We start from the raw sequence: 23,739 nt of genomic DNA, 5'->3' as shown, positions 1-23,739 counted from the left end.
AAAAAACGACAATGACTAGAAGGTTTGATGGGGTAACTATCGATAGTTATGGTTGGAATATTTATTATTTTCTTTTGAGTGGGATGAAATAGCATGAAGACTGTTTTACTAGGGTTAATTTCTAAAGAGTTGCAACGACACCAGCGAATAATGTTTTCCAAATCGGTATTGAGCTTAGAAGTTAGGCCATTAATATAGGTGTCAGCAGTTAGAATCGTAGTGTCGTCCGCATAGAGATAAGGTTCACAATGCGAAAGATGGACAGTTAAGTCATTAATGTAGATAGTGAAGAGCAATGGGCCTAGTATAGACCCCTGAGGAACTCCCCTATCAATTAATTTGAAGTTAGAAAGATGATTAGAAATACTAACAGCCTGTTGTCTATTAGTTAAATAATCGCGAACAAAAGCCAGCGCCGGTCCTACATCGCCGATTGCGTTTAATTTAGTATGCGATGAGGTTTATTCTCGTTCACGACGTTGTAGAACGCTAGGCAAAACAAGGCACTGCAAGGGCTGTCCGAAGCACGGGGTCGCTCGAGATCACGACACGGCCCTTCGTCTTCCTCTTCAGACGGCACATACACAGGGGCGCGTCTGCTTCATTACAATGCCCCGGGAGCTAAGCGTAGCCATCCTGGCGACTCAGGGCGCGGAGAAGATGAGCGGGTCGTAGTACGGTTTCAGGCGGTTGACATGTACTGTCTCTCGCCCACGACGACGCAGGTCTGGTGACACGGTGAGCGGCTCGACGATGTAGTTTACCGGTGAAGTGGCCTCGATTATACGGTATGGACCGTGATAACGCGCCAGGAGTTTGGAAGAAAGGCCAGGAATGTTGGCTGGTATCCAAAGCCACACAAGTGAACCAGGAACAAAGTTGGGCGGTGGTTGATGAGCACGGTCATGTCTTGTCTTTTGACGTTCTTGAGTCTCACTAGTCAGGGCACGTGCCAGCTGACGGCAATCTTCAGCATATTTGGCGACTTCGGAAAGCGGAGTATACTCTGTAGCGTCAGGTTGGTACGGCAGTATGGTGTCCAAAGGGCATGATGGCTCACGGCCATACACAAGGAAAAAGGGGGAAAAGCCGGTGGTCGCTTGCGTCGCAGTGTTGTACGCGAACGTAACAAAGGGGAGTACGGTGTCCCAGTTGGAGTGGTCGGATGAAATATACATCCGCAACATGTCGCCAAGTGTGCGATTGAAGCGCTCGGTAAGACCGTTGGTTTGGGGATGGTACGCGGTCGATTTGCGATGAATTATCCTGCACTCAGCGAGGAGGGCTTGGATGCCCTCCGACAGGAAGACACGGCCCCTATCACTCAGTAATTCTCGGGGAGCACCGTGGCGAAGGACAAAATTGCGAAGGATGAAAAAACCAACGTCACGGGCGGTCGCTGCTGGCAGTGCTGCAGTCTCAGCGTAGCGAGTAAGGTGATCTACGCCAACAATAATCCACCGATTTCCACGCCCGCTGCATGGAAACGGGCCGTAGAGGTCGATGCCGACGCGGTCGAACGGACGAGACGGGCATGGCAGCGGCTGCAACGGTCCTGTGAAACGCTGTGTAGGTGTTTTGCTTTGTTGGCATGTAGTGCAAGACTGAATGTACTTTTGCACAAAGTTGTACATGCCTCTCCAATAATAGCGCTGACGCAACCTTGTGTAAGTTTTGAGGACGCCGGCATGAGCGCTTAGGGGGTCAGCGTGAAAAGACGCGCAGACGTCAGAGCGCATATGACGAGGTATAGCGAGGAGCCATTTGCGTCCGTCGGGCATGTAGTTTCGGCGATATAGAATGTTGTCCCGCACTGAGAAGTGGGTTGCTTGGCGACGCAGTGCTCGTGTCGAAGGGACATCAGACGGAGCAGCAAGGTAGTCGAGTAACATTGCAAGGGATGGGTCCTTGCGCTGCTCTGTGAGCATGTCAGGGATGGTGAACGGTGACAGGGTGGACGAGGAAGCTGACAACGACGCCAAATCAGGCGTCAGTGGGGAGCGAGAGAGCGCATCAGCGTCGGAGTGCTTGCGACCAGAGCGGTACATGACGCGGATGTCGTACTCTTGCAAGCGAAGCGCCCAACGTCCCAAGCGTCCAGACGGGTCTTTCAAGGAAGAAAGCCAACAAAGGGCATGGTGGTCAGTAACAACGGCGAAAGAACGGCCGTAAAGGTATGGGCGAAACTTGCTTAATGCCCAGATGATCGCTAGACACTCCTTTTCTGTGACGGAGTAATTTAATTCTGCTTTCTTTAGCGTACGGCTCGCATAAGCGACGACGTATTCATCATAGCCAGCTTTCCGTTGCGCTAAGACCGCGCCAAGGCCAACTCCGCTGGCGTCAGTATGGACTTCCGTGGGAGCATCAGGGTCGTAGTGGCGAAGAATGGGTGGTGAGGTCAACAAGTGGCGCAATTGCTGAAATGCTGCATCACATTCAGGTGACCATGCTGCTATGCCGTTACTGGCGGAAAGTAAACTTGTCAAAGGCGCCATGATGGATGCGAAATTGCGTACGAAGCGACGAAAATAAGAACATAAGCCAATAAAACTTCGGAGGGTTTTGATAGACGTGGGCCTTGGGAACTCTGCAACAGCGCGGAGCTTGTCTGGATCCGGGAGGACGCCGTCTTTTGAGATAACGTGACCCAATATGGTTAGCTTGCTTGTAGCAAAGCGGCACTTTTTGAGGTTAAGCTGTAGACCGGCAGAGGCGAGACAGGTCAGAATGTCATGCAGGCGAGCGAGGTGCGTCGGAAAATCGGTTGAGAAGGCGACGATGTCGTCGAGGTAACATAAACAGGTCTTCCATTTGTGGCCACGAAGGATGGTGTCGATCATACGCTCAAAAGTAGCAGGCGCGTTGCACAACCCGAAGGGCATGACGTTAAATTCGTAGAGGCCATCGGGTGTAACGAATGCGGTTTTCGGACGGTCAGGCTTGGCCATGGGAACTTGCCAGTACCCGGAGCGCAGATCCAAGGAACTGAAGTATTCTGCGCCTTGTAAACAGTCGAGAGCGTCATCGATTCGAGGCAGAGGATAAACGTCTTTCCTCGTTATCTTGTTTAGGCGTCTGTAGTCGACACAAAAGCGAATGGAGCCATCTTTTTTCCTCACCAATACGACAGGTGAAGACCAAGGACTTTGAGAGGGACGGATGACTTTACGTTGGAGCATGTCGTCCACGTGCTCCGTGATGATTCGGCGCTCTTCGGCAGAGACACGATACGGGCGCTGTCGCAAGGGGGAGTGGGAACCAGTGTCGATGATGTGAGAAACACCGGTGGCACGGCCCAGTGACGTCTGATGACAGTCGAAAGAAGAGACAAACTTGTGAAGGAGAGCGAGAAGTTGGCGGCGATGAGATGGGGAAAGTGCAGGGTCGATGGCCTTGTCAAAACCCACTGAAGGTGATGAGCTGGAGACCGAAGCGATGGCGTCAAGGTGACGGAGGGAGGCGGCAGGAACATCGAAGTCGTCGACGTAGTCGACCGCTTGAAAGTATCCTACCGTCTCTCCACGCAGTAGGCTGATCGGGTACTGGTAGTAGTTGGTGACCAGCATCACAGTTGAGCCAGAGGTTACAGTGAGCACGGCAAACGGAAGAACAATGCCCTTGCGTTGAGCAAACACATCGGACGGCGTGAACACTACGGTGGCGTCAGATGCGGAATCAGACGACAAGACAACAGCCATCGACGACTCAGGAGGTACGGTTGTGTCGGCATCAACAGTGAGTTTGTCGGCAAAGTGAGGAGAGCTGGTCGGCAGTGATTCACATAGTGGTAAAAGCGACACTTCTGCACGTGAACAGTCAATGACAGCATGATGACGTGACAGGAAATCCCAACCAATGATGAGGTCGTGAGAGCACGATCGTAGCACGAAACACTCGATTATGTACAGAACGTCGTTGATGACGACACGGGCCGTGCATACAGCTGAAGGGTGGATTCGCTGCGCGCTGGCAGTGGCGAGCACCAGGCCAGAGCGAGCTGTAGTCACTTTTCGTAGCTTGCGGCAAAGGCCCTCGTGAATGACGGAAACGGCTGCTCCGGTATCGACTAGTGCCACTGCTGGTACTCCCTCTACAAAAACGGTAATTACATTTTGCGGCGAAGATTGAGGTCTTGAGAAAATCGACGTATTTGCAGTTCTTGCCTCAGGAACTGCAGCAGTCAGTTTCCCTCTTCAGTGGGAACTCGACGACGCAGGGGCGAAATCGAACGCCGACGAGGGGAAGGGGAACGCCGAGTTTCCAACCGGCGATCAGTGTCGAGACGTCGGGGGTGATAATGGAGGCGTGGCGGCGTATTGTGGTGCGTAGCAGGGCCTGTCAAAGGTGGTACACGCAGTTGAGGCGCGGCGGCGACAGAAGCGTGCCACATGGCCAGCAATGCCGCAGGCGAAGCAGATAGGCCGGTTGTCTTGAGTGCGCCACGTCTCGGTGGGACGAAAAAAGTGTGGTGACGGTCGGGCAACTTGAAATGAAGCCGGATTCATGGGCGATGGAAAGGAAGCGGTCTGCGCAGGTGGCCGTGCAACCACGGCTGCATAACTGAGCGGCAGCGACGTAGGGTGGTTGGAAAAGTTGGTATGGGCCAGCGGCACACTCATAGGGTTGGGTGGGGGGGTTGTAGGAGCTGCAGGAAGCGCTTCAGATATGTGATTTCGGATGGCTTCCTGCAGCGTTGGAGGCAAAGCTGCCGTAGGTGCGTCACTGTGAGGCAGCAGCGAGAGCTGCCTGGCCACCTCTTCACGGATAAAATCTTTGATATGCTGCGAGAGGGTCGAGTTGGTGAATTCGGTAGAAACCGCGATGCTGGAGACGGAATCGGCGTGCTGGATGTTCTGGCGGGCGATGGAACGTTGGCGGCGCAGCTCGTCAAAGCTCTGGCAGAGGTTAATGAGGACGGATACGCTAGTTGGGCCTTTGGCCAGCAACATCTGGAATGCGCTGTCCTCGATGCCCTTGAGGATGTGTTTGATCTTGTCATCCTCTGACATGCTGGGATTGACCCGCTTGCACAAATCGAGAACATCCTCGATGTAGCTGGGGAATGTTTCTCCAGGCTGCTGTGCGCGCTGGCGTAGACGCTGTTCAGCGCGTAGCGTACGCACAGCTGGGCGATCAAACACTTCTGCAAACAGAGTCTTAAAGACGGACCAGCTTGTAAAGTCTGATTCGTGGTTGAAGAACCAAAGTTTGGCTACGTCGGCGAGGTAGAACGGCACGTTGGTCAGCTTAGACTGGTCATCCCATCGGTTATGGGCACTTATACGTTCGTACGATGAGAGCCAGTCTTCCACGTCGTGTTCGGCGGTCCCACTGAAAATGGGTGGGTCGCGCTGACGAGGGACGCCGGCGCAGATGACAGTGGCAGCCGGTGGGGCGGGCAACGAGGTGGCGGGATCAGGCATAGTGCAAGGCGATCTTGTTGGCAGGGTTCGAGTGCGGAGCTCCAGGACGAGGCGAAGGATCTCAGCAACCTCCACCAAATGCGATGAGGTTTATTCTCGTTCACGACGTTGTAGAACGCTAGGCAAAACAAGGCACTGCAAGGGCTGTCCGAAGCACGGGGTCGCTCGAGATCACGACACGGCCCTTCGTCTTCCTCTTCAGACGGCACATACACAGGGGCGCGTCTGCTTCATTACAAGTAATTAAAATATTATGGAGAATTGAGTCAAACGCTTTGGTGAGGTCAATAAACACTGCTCCTGCATATTTACCTTCGTCAATGTGGTGCTTAATTCGATCAGTGAAAGAAAGAAGTGCAAGATTAGTAGAGTAACCTGCACGAAAACCAAACTGCGTGGTGCAGAGAATGTCAAATTTTGTTAGATACTTAGACGCTTTTCAAAACATTTCTCTATAATTTTGCTAAACACGGATAATATAGCAATAGGCCGATAGTTAGATATCAACCCTCTATCACCTTTTTTAAATACAGGTATTATTTTGGCTTTCTTAAGTTTAGATGGAAATACACCGCATTTAAATAAAAGGTTAATTACATGAGAAAATGGGTCAGCAATAATATCGGCAACATATTTTAGGTGCACTGGCTGTATTTCATCAAGACCGGCACTTGTTAGCTTTAGTTGTTGTATGACATTATATATTTCGTCCGGAATGGTAGGATATAAAAAAAAAGATTGTGGTTGTCTCTGGGGTGCTGTTATAGGACTGGTAGGAAGGGGCTTATTATTATCGGAAAAGAAATTATTAAATTCATTTGCGATGTCTGATGGATTTCGATACGTGCCACTAGAGCTTGAAATCTCACTTATTTGCGAATCTTTTAAGTTTCTGTTCAAAAAAGAGTTTATGAGCTTCCACTGTTTAGCGATACCTTCAGCTTCATTAATTTTAATTTCATAGTACTTCTTTTTGGCACCTTTTAACAATTTGTTCAGGACATTTTTGTAGCAAGCATATCGCTTCTGCAATTTGAAGTTAAATGGGCAACGTTTAATTTTCTTGTACATATTCTCTTTCTTGCGCATGCACTTTAACAAAGCATCTGTGAGCCACGGGTTGTGAGGTGCTGGATACTTCTTGTTACATCGAACAAAAGTGGTTGCGTCATGGACACATTGCTGAATGACAGAAGAAAAGCGTACAAAAGCTAGCTCAGCGCTTGATTCAGATTTTATCGTCGACCAGTCAAAAGAAGAGATGGAATCTATGAATTGAACTTTGTTAAACAAGGACTTTTGGAAAGAACGCTCAGCGCGTGGTGAAGCATGAGACAAGCGACAAAAGATGGGATAGTGGTCTGTAATGTCGAGTGTTATTACGCCACACTCATCACATGATATGTAGTTAGATAAAATATGGTCAATAAGCGTGCTTGAGGCACCTGCGATACATCTTGTTGGTACTGTAAGCAGCTGTTCGTAACCAAAACCCACAAAGCAATTCGAGTATTCAACCGCGTTCTGATTGGATTCATCCAGAAGGTTAATGTTAATATCTCCCATAATAACAACGTTTTTTCTTTCGCAGGATATCTTATCTAGGCTTTCGTATAGTGCAGAGCAGAACTCTGAGACTGACGATGATGGCGAGCGATATATGCAAGCTAAGATGGTTTTTTCAGCATCAGTTTGTGTATGTTCGTCATCAATTTCAATCCAAACAGATTCAGTGTTGTCACTTAGGAGGGAGAGGTCATTCCGACGTTTATATTTTATAGAAGATGATACAAAAATAGCAGAACCACCATGATGGTTTGATTGTCGGTGACAGTACTCTGGTGAGTATTGTGGTAAACCGCATAAGTTTTTATCGTCACGTGATAGCCACGTCTCAGACACACAGATGAAGGAAAAGTGGTGGCCAAGGGATGCTAGATAAGCGTGAATGTCGTCATAATGTTTTCTGAGACTGCGTGCATTAAAGTGGATAGCTGATAAACCCGGGCCTTGAAGAAAACGTTGAAGACGTTTTGTCGAGTAATACATGTTGAAGTGTTATGAAGTTTAGCCCACAATAGTTGACTACGAGAGACCAATTAGGTTGCCTGGCTGGTACCTTCCACAGCATAAAACTGGTACCTTCCACAGCAGACCAGCGCCTCTATTTCTACTCGACTCAATTGTAGCTTTACACACTGCTTCTACTTCTCTACTTTTCTAAAACTTGCTTCGATTCCTAACCATTAGTAATCATGTGCATTTATTAGCACCCTGTTCCAAACTGTGCAGTCCATGTTGTGGATGACTGGGCAATAGCTACCCACATAGTCAAGCCAAACCTAATTCACTAATGATGCCTATGTATGGCGCCATCTGATGGAAGCCCCTAGCAGTAGGGGCAGTCCGAGTGGTACCTCTGGTCTAAGCACAATCTCTACAACATGGTTCAATGTGTTGGTCCCATATTTGTTGTATGAGTTAGGTGTGTGCAAATATCTGAAATTTATAACAGAAATCAAACAGTCTTTACTATTCTATGAATAGAGAAGTGTATTCAAAAAATAGACTTCTTTAATTGTATTTTATCAGAGAATTTGCCATTCAAAATTGTCAAATATTCATTCTGTCCGAATATAACGAATGGCAACATTTAGTGGATTCTTTAGAGAAAGAAATTGATGCTATGTGCAAATTCATTGTCTTGATTTACAGAAAGCAATTTATGATTTCACCAGTGTCACCATATTTACATCTCTTTAAAACAATGTGCGATGTTGTGGTATCCTACCTCTCTACATCAACAAACATAGCACTCTTTGTGCATCTGGTGGCAAACTGCTCACTTCTTTTAATGCTGTCACTGTCATGGTGTGCCTGTTATCTAAACACCCAATTCTTCCTCATTTACAAACTCTTATGCTGAACAGACGTACTGTTCCAAAGTGCATTACATGCATGTATTATATAATGTAAATAAACCTCACTCTTTTGTGAAACAGACTCGCACGAACGTAATAGTACAGTTAAACCTTGATATAACGAAGTTAGTAAAATCAGCAATTTGCTTCATTATACCAAAATTTCGTTCTATTGAAATTCGACCTTTTGTGCAAATAAGTACAGTCATCAATCGATTTTTCATACAGAGGAAGGGGCCGCAAAATTTTCTGAGTTATCGGGCAATCGAAAAAAGCAAATTTGAATGAGAAAACAATCCATTTTGACAAGTTTTTCGCTCCAACGGGTCACCGAAACTCTAATTTACGCAACCTCCAAGACTAAATACACGAGTAGACAGCTTACATGATGCCACAACATGTCGGCACGCGCACTCATAGCACACGAGGTAGTAGCTGCGTTTACAGCCATGACCGAAACACGTGCCAGCTTACCCCACATACAGTGGCTAGAATATGGAAGTGTGACAACCGCCGAGCGGCTCATATGGGAGGTGCCGAAGCCCGTGGAGAAGGAACCGCATGGGGGCGCTCGCTCCCGCTTACACATCAATGTGGGCAACGCAGCAAAGAACACCGCCTGTTTCGATAGCGTCGTGTGCATGCAGTTTTTCGCATGAATGTACATGCATTGCATAATTCACCCAATTTAGCTTCTGCGTGGTTATGCCTAGAAGGCAGAGTCACTGTTTTGTGTCCGGGTGTACAACAGGCTACAAGTCAAGCAAGAAGCAACTGTCCTTATTTGGTGCACCCAAAGACATAAGTGTGCTCACGCAATAGCAGCGTGCTATTCCTCGCACTGACAAAAAGCTGTAAGAAAACTGTGCAGTGTGCGAGCTCTACTTCAACGAACAGTACGTGTCCCGGTATTTTGAGCATAAAGTGAAAGGCGTCCGCATCGAGAGACGCAGGCCTGTGCTGCTGCCAGGCGGAGTGCCTCCTTTGTTCACAAACCTCCCGGCTTATTGTTCAAAGAGGCTGCCACCGCAGAAAAAGCGTCCTACGAGAAGTGAACAGAATGTGCTACCCAGGAAGAAACGTGCACAGGGAGCTCCCGTAAGTGCTGAGAGTATGGTAGACAGTGCCAACTTCGAGAATGCATCGTGCACGCCATTTGACAACTTGACGTTACCATTGTGTTCATGGGGAAAAGACACACTCAGTGCTTCGCCCCAAACTGTTGCGTACAGTGTGTGTGAGCCCACAGAGGACAAGACTATTCTGTTCGCCAAGAAGTTGGTTGTGTTCACTCAAGATGAGCATGGAGTGAAGCAAGAAGTGTTCTTGAAGGGGGTGCAGATACCGCACGGTGTGTCAGACAATCCTGACTGTTTTATAAGGAACATAGATGTTCTCAGCGGGTGCAGGAACTCTTCAAGAATTTCCTTTTGTCATTCAAAATAATAAATGTTATGTAACAGGAACTGCAATCTCAAGCAAGAATTGCAGGGAACCACAAAGGAAAGCAAGCCATGCATTTCATGCAAACATTTGAGAGAAGCTCTTCTCACCCAAATACCTGCAAGGAAACAGTGCAACCAGAGTCAAGCTGCGCGTATTTCAATGAAAAGGCAGACGCAAACACAAGCCATCAGACGGCTCAAGGCTAGGCTTTCGCTGTACGAATAAACCATTCAGATACTAAAGCAGCAGAGTGAGGAGCTCAAAGAAAATGTCCTCGAAGGCCGACTAAAAGCCCTCACACCCAAGCAAAGGTTTGCCGTCATGCAGCGTTTTGAGGGTGCTCAACGGAAGTCACCAAAAGATATGAAATACAACCTGGACTGGCTACTGGAATGCATGATAATGAGGATGAAGTGCCCAAGGCTCTATGAGCAAGTGAGACGGGAGGGCATACTGCTGCTGCCTAGTCAATCATGCCTCAAGTTTTACACGCACAAGTACAAGAGTGGGTTCGGCTTCAATTCTGCTGTCTTGGCAGGGATTGTCCAGAAAACAATATCAATGGATGAATTCAAACGACTTGGCGGACTCAAAGTGGATGAAATGAAGTTGTCAGAATGCTTGAGCATTGGCACAGGAGGAAAGGTGGAAGGGCTTGTGGACTTGCGAGAGTTTACACCTGACACCGAACACCACATTCCTTGTGATCACAGTTTGGTCATTATATTTCAACCATTGACAGGTTCTTAGCCCCAGGTACTGGGTTCTTTCGCTTCCAGGGGAAATGTGAAGGCTGCACTGTTTTCGAAGATCATCATGGAAGCCGTGCTGCTTACAGAGAAAGCAGGCCTCAAGGTGGGTTTTATCACCTCTGATGAAGTCTCGTGGAATCAATCCATATGAAGCAAGTTTGGAATATCGAGGTCTTCATCCTCGATAGAGTCATCCGTGCCACATCACATCAAGATAAGGAGGGGCATTTTTTTCAATTCTGATTTTCCACATTTAGTGAAATGAGTTGGGAATGGCTTTATTAAAGCTCCTTACAGAGCACCAAATTGTGCTCTGTAAGGCGGCGTACAATGAAGATAAATGCTGTAACACTGAAAGTGATGCCTAAAATCAAAGTGTCTGACATTCGCCCCAGCAACATTTAAAGGTGAAAGTAAAGTTCGCGTTCCACCAGTTCAGTGCTGAAGTTCTCCGTGGACTATTCTTTTACAGGAGTAAGATATCCAAGCATTCAACTGACCTGGCACCAACACACGCATTTGTGCTCATGATGGTAAAATTAATTGAGGCCATGACAACATGCATCCCATCAAAAGGGCTGTAAGTTGACTCTCCTCAAGAAAAGAAGATCACCAATTTTCAACAGTGCCTAAACAAATGGGAAGCTTCCCTGGACAGTTCCAAGCTTGGGTTCATTTCCGCAAGCACTGCTGAGGGACTCACCCTGCACGCTACTCTGGGCCTTCTAAAGTATCTCAGTGAGAAACTTTGTTTCAAGTACGTCCTCACAAGCCGACTCAGCCAAGACTATATAGAAAAGTTGTTTGGCATTATCCGTCAGTTTTCAGAGTGCAACGATCACCTGACAACTACCCAATTTTTAATCACAGTGAACTGCTTAAGCTTCTATGATATGGTAAAGGCACCAAGCAGCAGGAGCTGTGCAGGAGGCTCTCTTACCTCTCTGTTGGTCGATGGAAGTGAGGTGGAACAAGTGGACTCGCTGCTTGACAAAGGAAAGCTCGAAGAAGCTTCTGAGGTTCTCAAGAAATCAAAGATCATGTGCGTCCTAAAAAGACAAGTGATGCCCGACTTGTCTTTTACATAGCATGGAATGTTGCCAGGATGATGATAGTCAAAAGCGGCTGCAGTGACTGCTTTGATGAGCTTCTCGTATCACCGCAGAAGGCAAACAGAGATCTCACTGTGCTTACAGATTTTTTTGATAACGGCAGCTTCCTTTGTCCTTCGGAGAAGCTCTTCTCCTTTGTGGATGCCCTTGAGATTACCTTCATGACATGGTTCACAATGAGCTAAACCAAGACAGTATGGATGAGCTGACCTCCTGCCTGCAGAAAAATTCTGTCGTGGTCGGCTGTGCACACCGTAGTATTGATCTTATGAACCAGATTATAAAGTTTTTTTTCATCATACGTCTTCACTTCTTCCCGAAGTCCCTGAACAAAGAACGCACATCTTCTTGCGAGAAGAGAAAGCATCTGAAGCTCAGTCATCTTACATGAGCATTCAATTGAAAAGGGACTGCTTCGCGTCTGTATCTCTATGTTGTGAGTTGGACACTTAGTCTTGTTATTGCAATAAAGGTATTCGTGGTCCTCACTCTTTTGTTTAAAGCACTGCTTAAAATCCAGGGCGAACAGAAACGCCATTATCGTGAGTACGCGACTGCCCATCACTTGGGTTCTATTAAATGAATGCCGCATTGGCTAGATTAAAAACTTCTGCAGAAGATTTTGCCACTTCCTTGCGCTACACCATGTTATTTTAGGCTGTGTAGCTGCACGAACGCTAAATCAAATAATTAAACGCAACAAGGCCCGGCCTAGCCAACGCTTCTGCTCCAAGCGCCCGACGTCTAAGCGGGTTACAGCGCCACCTGTCCATTCCCCACAAAGTGTCACGACGGAGCAGGCACACTCATCACACTTTCCCTATTCTAGCCACTGTACCCTACACTCCAGGGATCAGGTGCGTGCATGCTGATGGGTAAAGTTTGAATTATCCAACAAAGGCCGACTTTAGGATCGAAATAACGAAAGTTTGGGCCCATTGAAATGCATGGCAGCCGGCCAGGACCTTCGGCCAAGATCAAATTAACTGAAAAATCAAATCAACCAAAGTCAAATTAACGGGAGTCAACTGCAGCTGGCCAGATGGTTCCAGAGAACAAGGCACAATAGCTTTTACATTAAAATGGCTACTGGACACACAACAAGTCAGGAAAAAGGAAAAGGCAGAAGTACTTACCAGGTGATGGCAAAGCAGGCAAAGGCAACGGTAGCCATGTGGTCATGCACGGCGTGCCTGCGGCCGCCCCGCACCTTGAGATACACATTGAGCTTGGAAAACTCGAGCAGCACATCCGAAAGGTCATGCAGCACCAACACTAGGACACCTATGTTGTGGCACCTGGATAGGTAAGGAAAGACAAGCACGGCCAGTCACGAGACTCGAGTGAGAACAATCTGACTGCCCTATTCACTATTGTACAGAGCTGCTGTTATCGTTTTGAATGGCTATGGCACAAGTCTACTACTAACTACCACATTTAATTTCTGCACAGATAAAAACTCCCACTCTTCATCTAACACCATATTAACAATCACAGCCTTTGAAATACTTCAAGAAATCTATGCGATTAACTCACACATGGAACATATTAACATCAAAACATCACTCAACATCAAAACTAGGTAGCAGCAGTCTTTGCATGTCCCCCCTGCCATTTAGAGTAAATGAAGACAAGCGAATTCACCATTACTCAACATCACAAATTCAAGTGGTGCGATTGAATCGCACACCAGCTGCTGCAAGTTAGCACGCCATCACATCCACACTGTGGAGGGTGTCCTGGCACACACCTTGGCTCAGTCACACCAACTGGCTGTTGATTCTGCACTGGATTCTGTGGGTCTGCTGGTGTTTGCTGCTGTGGTTGTAGTCAGTGTCCTTGTACAAAGGGCATGCCCATTGCACTGGCCCCTCTCAGTTTCGATAACATAACACCGCGATCTTTGTATCAAGCTGAGAAGTGTTGCTGTCACTTGTTCTGATCACACACAGACACGCTGAATGACTGAGAGCTTATCAGTGACTGACAGCTTATTGGTCTTGTTTGTTATAGTTGTCCTGTTTCGGTCTGTAGACTACAACCTTTCTAGCAACCTCCTCCTTGATCAGCTTGGTTATGGCTGTTCATTCCTCTAGGGAACATGAGTCCTCAGCTGTCTTCCCATCAAGAGTCAAGCTGAACAGAAACCATTCACTATAGAGTTGTGATGGCAACTTAAAAGCGCCGGAACAAGAATCATGGAAAGCTTTGCTTAACAAGCATGGGATCCACCAATTATTTTTTCACTTGGGTAAGATGTCCTTATGGTCTTTAATATCTGTCTGCTCCATTTTACTATGATTAGAGCAGGCTTGTTGTGACACGAGTGAAACCATGCAACGCTGCAAATCTTTGAAATTCCCATGATAAAAAAGGCACTGCACTGTTTGATCTGACCTCTTGAGGGGTCCTTCGGCGAGCAAAAATGCTTTTCAGGATATCGATAACTGTTTGAGCTGTTGAGTTCAGCTTGTGTACATCACGAAACCTTCAGTAGCAGCCAACTATCAAGATAACGGTTTGGCAACTGAGGTTGTAAGACGACTTGACAGCAGCCAACATGGCGAACCATTGTCCCTGCATTTATTTGAGAAGGCAAAGGCGAAGTAGCGAGCAGCATGGTATCCAGCGTGGCCAAGATCAAGAGCGGATTTTTCGGCACTTGTGGCTCGCGAACCGAGCTAGTGAAATTCATGGAGTATTACGAGATGTAATGATGAGCAATGGCAATGATGATGATGCTACAAGGTGGATTAGGTGTATGCCAGGAGAACAAGAAACGTAATGTCTGATGATAAGCCAGGCCAGCATAGAGACTCCTGAGCAAGCACTTTCCTCCAGTTGATGCCTTGGTGTCCATCATGCAGCAGTATTAACTTTAGCCAGGAAGGAATGACTAAGTGGGTGCCTTTAAGCAAGCCACCACTGCATACAGAGAGCTCACTTACTACTAGGGCATTTACTTGAAAAAATGCATTGGCAGTTTGGACTTCTGTGGCCAGCCCCACTGTCATAAAAACATGAATGCATTGCACTCACTGTTGCAGCTGTTTGCCTGATGCACATTCTCCAGTATGAACAGCAAAACTTCAATTGTAGAGCTCACTGCATCAGTTGCAAAGTTTTCTACAACATCCAACTTCGGACTGATGCATCATTGTGTCTGCCATGGCGAGAACTTTTCCAGGTATATGCACCATTACCATCTAGAACTGGTATAGTGGTATAGCATCGTCTTCATTCAGACGCACTGTATTCAGGATGCAACACGTCTAGTTCCATCTCGCTAAAGAGGACGACAAGAGGGAGGCTGTTTGAAAGAATGACAAACTTTGTCAAATTGGGAACAAATTCGTCAAACTGCACAACACCTCAAGTTGCTGCCAGCACTTCTTTTTCTGTCTGACTAAAGGTCTATCCACGGAGGGTAAAAGCTCTGTACTGTTGTGTGCGTGTACAAAGCGCACATTCTGCCAATTCTGCAGTGCTGTTGAGATAGGGCTGCACAGCAGGATGTCCAGGGAGCTCCCTTTGGAAAGGTCTATAGCACTGCTATGTTTCACTCGTCGACCTTGAAGCAATGGCACATTCTCTTAATGATAGCACTTGCAACACAACTACCAAGACCACAACAGCTTGCCTCAGCTAAGACAGTAGCAACATATGATAGATGGTACTTTCACTCAATGCAAAGGAACTTGGACATGAAAGTGAACCGAACAAGCACTGTCCCTGTCCCTTATCATCGCTGTCCTCTAGTGCTATTCGTGTAAGACAGCATGAACCAACTTGCCCAACTTTCCATCTTAGTGGCACTCACTTTCAGTGAAGCAACAGAAGGCACTCTGGCACAACAAAAGGGACAAGAAATACAAGCAACAGATGCCAACAGTGTTCCGGAGCCCTTTAATGAAGAGCAAGTCCTAGCTTGTTTTGTACCAATATGTAACCCTAGATCAAGGAGACCGAAACTCGCGTCAGGCATCAGGCCACACATAGAAAATGAAGGTATCCAGGAAAATGGGGAGCTCTGGTGCCCTCATGAGCGGGAAACAAACATCACAGTTGCCTATGTGGCAGGTGCTTAGGAGCTGAATACTCAAAACAGCCATATCGGCTGTATAAAAACACTTGCCAAGCCATATACACACAGTGGACAGTGAGTTTCAGACAGATACCTCAGAAAAAGATATACATAATGAGTTACATGTAGTGGATTACTTTTAATCAATTAGTCCTTCAGTAGTTTTGTAGTTGATCAATTACATTTTTACTCTTTAACACTCACTGCAATTTAATCACTTTTTCAGTAACCACCTTGTCCTGTTGTTTCTATCGTGTACTGTCTATCATTGCGCTTAAACATTTTTCAAGATGTAAACCAATTGCATGTAACCAATTACTTTATTGATGAGACCAGCAGTAACAGATGACACAGTTTTGAACACTTGACTTTGTTGGGAACTACAGCAGAGTGTCTATGGTCAGGCCATGGAGCGATCTCGCGGATATGCATGTTCGCACAAGCAAACACAGCGCTCGGAATTTGTTTTCTTGTCTTATCAGCAGGTCATGCAATCTCTACTGTCACCATCACATTCTGCATCTCTGCAGTGATTTCACCTCTCTAAGCAGCATGAGCACCACTACGTCAGAACGCTCACATTCAGCAATTTTAAACTTTATGTTTACTATTGTCATTGGATACTTTCCAACCTTTGTTCACTAATTTTCCTGTCCAGTGTTTGTATGTTACAAGATGTTGGTACAAACACCACCATTTCCTCCAGAACGTACATCAAGTGAGTTTTTAGGGTTGCTGCTGATGTCCTCACAAGAAAACAAGGGAAAATGGCCAATTAAAATTTTGAAAACGAAATGTCAGTGAAGATAGGCAACAAGGAAGGACTACTCATTGAAAGAACAGTTCAGCTCCTTTTCATTACTGTATTTGTGCTATGTTAATAAATGTTGGGAGGAAAGTAACATAAAAGTAATCAATTACTTTTGTGTGGCAGTAATTGGTCACTAATCAATTGCATCTTTAAATGGAATTAATTGTAATTGTAATGGGCAACTTTTTTTCTGTGATGAGTTGTAACGTGTGCAAGCCTGCTCCAACAGTGCCGTCTATTATGTTACACGGATGAAAATAAACAAGGCGAGTCAGTACCTGAAGTTATAGGACATGCCAAGCAGCACCAATGTTAGGCCATGATGTCCTAGCATGACGGCCGAGTCCTTGCGCCACAGGTCCTGATACAATACTGCATACACGCCATGCACATAGTAGCTAAACTGCACAGCGTAGATCCACCAAATGTCTGTAGGAACAACCACCTCCGGAGACCAGCCTGCACAGATTTTCCTTCTGTTAGCAGCAGCAGAATACACAGCAATCTGAGCAACCTGGTTCAGATTTTAAAAAGAAAACAGCCATAAAATAATGTGGTCAACATAAATTTCTTTAAGATCAACATTCAGCACTGTGTAACAGCTGTCACCTACTAACATGAATGTGGTATACATCTGGCTCCAGTAAAATTCCAGACCCCCAAACATCCCAAGAAGGCTTTAGTGACATCAAAAGTTTGTGCATCAGCAGATGGAATGAACCAAGAAATCTGGCATTCATGAGCTAAGCATTGCAAGATCTTTAACATAGCAGTATCATGATGAAGACAAGAAACAGTGTCTTGCTATGTTGTCTTAAACCGTCCCTCACCAGGCCTGGCCATTTTGAACAGACAAATGCAGCGCATATAATGCGCATGCCAATACATCATGCCTGCAAAGTACTACACTGCTACGCGCTGTCAAAAGAGCTGAAATTTCAAACCAAATGCCCTGTGCCCTTCTCCTTGTGGGTGACGAACTCCCAGACGGAGAGTTGACATCAATCGCACAACTGCGCCTACATAGTTTCGCAGTGCTGTGACGTCACTCACAGTGACACGTGACTTCGAGAATCATTCAAGGCAACAGCAGTTATTTGTTTGATTCGTTGCTTCAATACACAACTTAAAGTTTACAGTAACAATAAAACCTACAAACCAAATTTCTGCGTGTCTTTATTTTACTTCGTACAAAAGCAAGAGAGCTGCACTTCCATTTCGTCTGCTTGTTCCCATGTTGTGCAATCGTGCATGCAGAGCACGAAACTGTCGTTTTCTACTGTGTTCCAGCACTGAATCATGCTCTGTGATCCACTTGTGTCTGCCTCAGTGCTCGTGACTGTGGCACTGACTTGTACCACTAAGTGCTCTCATGCAGAGGAAGCAAAATTGTCCGCTGCACAATATGAAATAAATGCAACAGCTTGCACGCGAGACTGTTATCGGAAGCACGCCACTCAGCAATAAAGTGTGCGAGAGAAAGAAAAAGAAGGCAGGGCCCAAGACGTATTCATCACGTGATCCTCCGTTTCCCCCACCGGATCCAGAGCATAATTTGCTATGCGGCCAGGTCAGAGACCCTTTAAGAGATTAGAAATAGTCATCAGCAAAACAAATATGGAGCAAGAGAAATAGCTTAGACTGCAATCAGTTCACATGAAGTTAAGTGTTGATACACATGATAGAGCACCAAAAGTTTTATGTTGAGCAAAGTGGTTGCCAGGGGAAATGTGTCTAACCTGCTCGTATGCTCCAATACTTGCAAATGATAGCTGAACAAGAACAGCATTCTTTGCAAACACTAACAAAAGGTTCACTTAAACCAATTCCTACAGCATGTGAGATCTACATATTATTATGTATCGCAGCTAAACCACGCAGCAGTTTGCCAACCCTAACGAGTGATAAAATGACATCACACCCCCCAACAACCAGCTCTCTCAGAATAACAGAAGCCAATCACAAAGGTCCTCCATTTGCGCACTGGAAATGCCTGAAGCTATTGGCAGAAGCCAGAAATACATCATGGTCGCCATGCTTGGTCTCGTTTTTGCATGTGCGTCTTGGTGTACAAACCGAGATAGTTTCTACAGGTATTCTCTGGCTTATGCTGTTTACATCACATTACTGAAAAAATTGTGGGCAAAATGCACTGTTCAAAGAATTCAGGAGCTGTTGCTCACTTCCTGGGAAAGGTTTCTGCTCGAGCATTTGCACAGCTGTGGGCATGCACCATCCCGGCACACCATGCACAGGATTTCAGAATGTTTTGGAGCAGACAACACAGTGTTTTTGGACATTTCACAAGCCATGCCAAGTTGGTGTTCCCTGTTAGTGGTGGTGGCTTAGAGGCAGTGATTTCAAACTGAAATTTCAGGTTACAATTTCCTGAAACATTGTTTATCAGAATTTTTGTATCTGTAGTCACAATCTTGTCTATGCATTCCTATGCTGGAAAGAACAAGAGGTGAGCACAATAGCGATTGCACACCAGCTTTAATGAGAAGCAGCCGACAAATGCAGTCATAATCATTATAAATTAATCTTTTGTTAATTAATCAAGCTGATGTTCATGTGGTTCATGCTTCTGGAATTGTAATTATTTCTGCAATAATAGTTACATGTTTTCATGCTTCCCTGCCCAACTACTTTAGTCATTCACATATCAAGCCATGTTCTTTTTAGCCAAGCCAAGCCTTCGAATGTAAAACGACACTTTCATTACAGTGAACTGCACATTTACAAGTGATGCGCAGATCAGTGGGTTGCCATACAAAGTATGTTGTCTCTTAAAAACCTGAGCGAGCTGGAACGAAGAAGGTTAGTTCGAATGCCCGATCAGAACTTGCATTCATACAAACTGCAGTGCGAAACAGCATAATGAGTGCTGCCATGCATTGAGGGACACCACAGTTCTGCCGTTCCACCTATTGCCACGTAGGCAACGCCACTTGTAATTGTGAACTTTCCTTAGATCGTAACACATGTGAAATAAAGTACAAACACTTTTAAATATGAAGAATGTGATTTTACACAATATGTACGGTGCATTTAATAGCAGCCGACTTATGTACAGTAATCTGCGATCACAAGGTAATGGTAATCCAGCCCTAGTACCACAATTTCACCACAAAGCATCATGACATACTGTTTTTCAGGGGTTTCTGTGCCAATTTAGAATTATGACTCCAACTTAAACTTCAAACAGCATGTTCAATTCTATCACTATAAATCATGACCAATTCATTTCCACCAAAATCTCATGACACATTCTGAGTGGTTGGCGGTCCCTTAATGACATTGTAATTCCTACACTTTAAGCTTTCATAATAAAATCGTCACAAGTATTTGTTTATCGCTAATACATCTTTCATTATTGCTAACTCATATTTAATACAACAAGTAAGGAAAGAAAATAGAAACATGATATCCCAGAGCAGGAGGAATTTTCCTTCAACTGCGAGGCTTTCATTCTGAGAAACCTGTATAGGTTTCCCTAGTAGCTTTATGCTTTCATGACAACAAACAGATGCACAGTGAGCTTCAGTGGTCTACCAGAAGCGTTCACATTTGATATAATCATTCAACACAGGACGAGTTATTGTGGTTTAATAAAACATCTTTCTACATAATTACAAAAAAAAAAATAATACACTTTATATGCACTTTTAGTACACAATGAACCATTGTCACAGTCAGAAAGCTCTTAGCTAGACATGCCTTCAAGGTGTCAGAGCTTTCTGAGAAAGATGCCAATCCAAAGCCACCTCTTCTCAGCCATTCTCATGTATATAAAACCCTACCAGAGCCAGTTTTCTCTCTAGGTAGCATATCTACTTATGTAATTTGCGAACTTTTTTTCTTCAATGTGGGGCTTCAGAGATGAGGCATGCAAATTATGTTGCATTCCTGCAAGCACATCTCCAATGACATGTCTACAATGTCAAAATATGCAATATACACAGAAGAAGAAAACAATTATAACCCAACCAAAACGTCAATATTTTACAAAGCAACTACATCAGCTAGTTGGAGTTGGACCCAGAGTCATCAAACATGGCAGACTCTGAGCCATCGCTGCCATTATTGATGTCCCAAACAATGTTGCCCTCAGTTCTGTCAAACACATATGAGACTCTTGTTTTCTCGAAACTTGACTCCATGATTTTGCAAGACCATATTCCGCAATACCAGAATTCACATGTTAACCCTGCCACACAAGCCGCACTGGTGGGCTGGCACACAGCGACGCATGGAGAACAAAACATGGGATTGCAAGTACTTTTTATAAACCTGGGTAATAAATTTGGAGCGTGCAAATTACTCAAGGGTGCAAATTATGTGAGTAAATACGGTAAACATAAGAAAGCTCTACGTCCAGGGTTCAAGGCAAGCACAAACTGCCTGGCCCAGCAGGAGGAGTGGCTTACCATCCCAAACAGAGAAGGGCTGCTGGAAGAAGCGGTACTTCCCCTGGAGCACCACAATGTACACGGTGAGCAGCCAGACACATCCATAGTAGAGCAGCTTCCAGGCACTCTCGGGCAGCTTGGCCACATTGGATGGCTCTAGGGAGAGCCACCGGCCCCAGGGCTGCACACAAACAGATGCACAGTGCTGAACAACACGTATAACAGACCCTCTTCATAATTTACAAGTGCACTTCCCTGTACTGCACATTTGTCCAACTAATGGCGAAATCAGTCATCATTCAAATAAGACAAAACACTAGCTGCACAAGCTAGGGCTTAGTCTTTTGCGCATGGCTTCACACGAGAGCCATGTCTATATTTTCCATGAACGTTTTTAAAAAGACGCGCTAGCATTTGCTGACTGCAAATGTCAGCATGCCACCATTACCTTGGCAACCTAAATTGCAGGAAAGCTAGCTCTGCAATTATGAAAAGTGTCCACAGCCACTCTTTATTTTTCTTTTTTCCACTATATTGTTTGTAACAGATCAAGCAGGGTTTAACACAATAGACATGAACTTTCTTCTCACTAAAAATTTATTTGCAAATTTCATCTCAATAAAATGAAACTAACAAAGCTAAACGAAGTATATGACGCACACACGCAGCAAAAAAAAATACAGCATTGACTTTTACGTTTAAAGCAAGCATTGATTATACAGGGTGTTTCAGCTAACTTGTGCCAAGCCTGAAAAAAACTGTACACACTATGCAAATGCAAACAACTCAGTATTGCTGACTGTTGTCTTCGGCAACTCGAAGCATGCTTTGTTATGACCATAAATCATTAACAAAAATTAATTACCAACTTTTAAAGTACTGATTTTAACACGATACTTTACAAAAGTTGTAGAGCATATTGACAAATATCCAACTGAATTATTTCGATGAAGAGAACTGTCGTGCTTTTATTTTGGAGGGGGGTGGGGTCCAAAAAGAAGTCCACAAAATTTGAAAATGCACCATGTGACTTCATGTGTGAACACAGTGACTTTCATGCCCTAAAACATGCCTTGAACAAATTATCAGTGCTGCATGCAGTGCAGACATAATGTATAGGCTGCAAGTGAAAAGGCTGATTGCAAGGCACAACTGTCGTCTCGGATGCATTGTCATCTGCCACCATAACTTCCTTGCATGCACATTTTGTTGACAGTAAAAAAGTAAAAAAGAAAGGGCCACAAACATGTTTTGCCCTATTTATCACTATATCATGTGGTTTCATTTGTTCTATCACTTCGGCAGATAAATTATGTAGGCAAAAATGGAAGCTGGGACCGCTGTCTTTGAACTGGCTCGCTTGCTAAGAGTCTGTTCATGTATCCTGTTTGCGTGCAGCACAGATCATTTTTGTAAAGCATGTTTGAGGACACTAATGTTGTAGCACACAAGTGCTGAGTCATTAGGTAGGAGTGAGAAGAACAATGGGATCTATACATCTTGTTCTGAGCACAAAGCAGAAGAGCAAAAAGCAAGAAAACAGGATGAAGGAAAGACTCAGAGAATCGTTGATGGCCAACTGTTTAATATAGCAAATCCAGACACCAAATGAAGAAGACTTCCAGAGATGGGCAGTCCAGAGAATGAGTGATGCAGAAACACAGCATTATGAAAGCTGCCTTTCGGCAAAGCACATTTTGGAAGAAAACAACGTAATGGATGTGTCCTAACACAAGCTGATACTTTCTTTATGTTATGAAATGCTGCCAATATTGTTAATAATAATGTTATCTAATAATATTAATAATAAATAGTGTATTCCCTTGCTTCATGCTCTTCTACTTTGCACCAAGAACAATATGTATAGTAAACTTAAACACCACCTTGCCCAAGAACAAGTTCTTTTGGAATAAGGGGATCCAAGGGGCTCAAATTTTTGTTAGGCACAACTATGCAAAGAAATTTCTGGACAACGAAGCCGGAAAAATCACAGGGGAAATTATATGTTATGTTTAATTGAAATAAATATTTTTCAGGTTTGATGCACTCTCTTTTGAGTCCCCAAAAAATAAAACCGTGAGAGCTACCTTCATGGGCAGAATTCGTTTGGATATTTTTGAATATGCTCTACAACTTCTCCATTGAAGATACCGCACCTAAACGAATGCCTTTAAAGATTTTTAATTAATTTTTGTTATTTCATGCCTTAAGCTCAAAGTAAAAGTTACTTTTGACTTGCTCAGGAGGACAGTCCACAATGGCATGGCAAGTGGATTTGCATAGCACACATCTGCATATTTTTTTAAAGCTTGGCACAAGTTAGCGGAAGCACTCTGTAAAGCACGCTCTGTTTCCAGAACAAATGTTTTGGAAAGCAGTGCCCTTGTCTGCTTCTATTCCCTGCCAATCCGTCATTTGCTCTTAACAAGAATAATACCCATGTCTTTGTTTACCGTCATGAGCATGCCCTCAGAAAAAGTACTGCCGGAACAGGCCACTGAGATGGAAGAGAAAAGAAAATAACACACCGCACAAAAAAAATAAAGCTAAACGGCCTCAAAAATAAGCCAAGCAGGGATTAGGAAAAAGGCAGGCATGACCTGTCTAAGCATGTGCTACTGATTGGCAAAAGTATTTGCTCAGGTGACCTCCGTACAGATTGGCAAAAGTATTTGCTCAGTTGACCTCCGTACATTGCCCAGCAAATATTTGTTTCGAGCATGTGATATCTGCATCAGCCGCCATTGTTTCAGCAACTGTTATGGCATAATATTT

The 23,739-nt window shown here is 45.0% G+C and overlaps 1 protein-coding gene across 1 annotated transcript in view; it reads right to left on the bottom strand.

Annotated features, from left to right (window-relative positions):
- The window catches only part of LOC135903785 (ceramide synthase 1-like), a 57,498-nt gene that overhangs the window by 25,200 nt on the left and 8,559 nt on the right, over positions 1-23,739 (bottom strand). Inside the window, exons 2-4 of the mRNA XM_065434184.2 lie at positions 20,983-21,145; positions 16,831-17,011; positions 12,794-12,955 (exon numbers count right to left, since the gene is read on the bottom strand). Of these exons, the coding sequence (XP_065290256.1) occupies positions 12,794-12,955; positions 16,831-17,011; positions 20,983-21,145 (506 nt within the window). The remainder of the gene's footprint in view (positions 1-12,793; positions 12,956-16,830; positions 17,012-20,982; positions 21,146-23,739) is intronic.

This window comes from Dermacentor albipictus, chromosome 4, assembly GCF_038994185.2.
Source record: "Dermacentor albipictus isolate Rhodes 1998 colony chromosome 4, USDA_Dalb.pri_finalv2, whole genome shotgun sequence".
Lineage (NCBI taxonomy): Eukaryota > Metazoa > Arthropoda > Arachnida > Ixodida > Ixodidae > Dermacentor > Dermacentor albipictus.
This window is presented reverse-complemented; position numbering and strand designations above follow the sequence as displayed.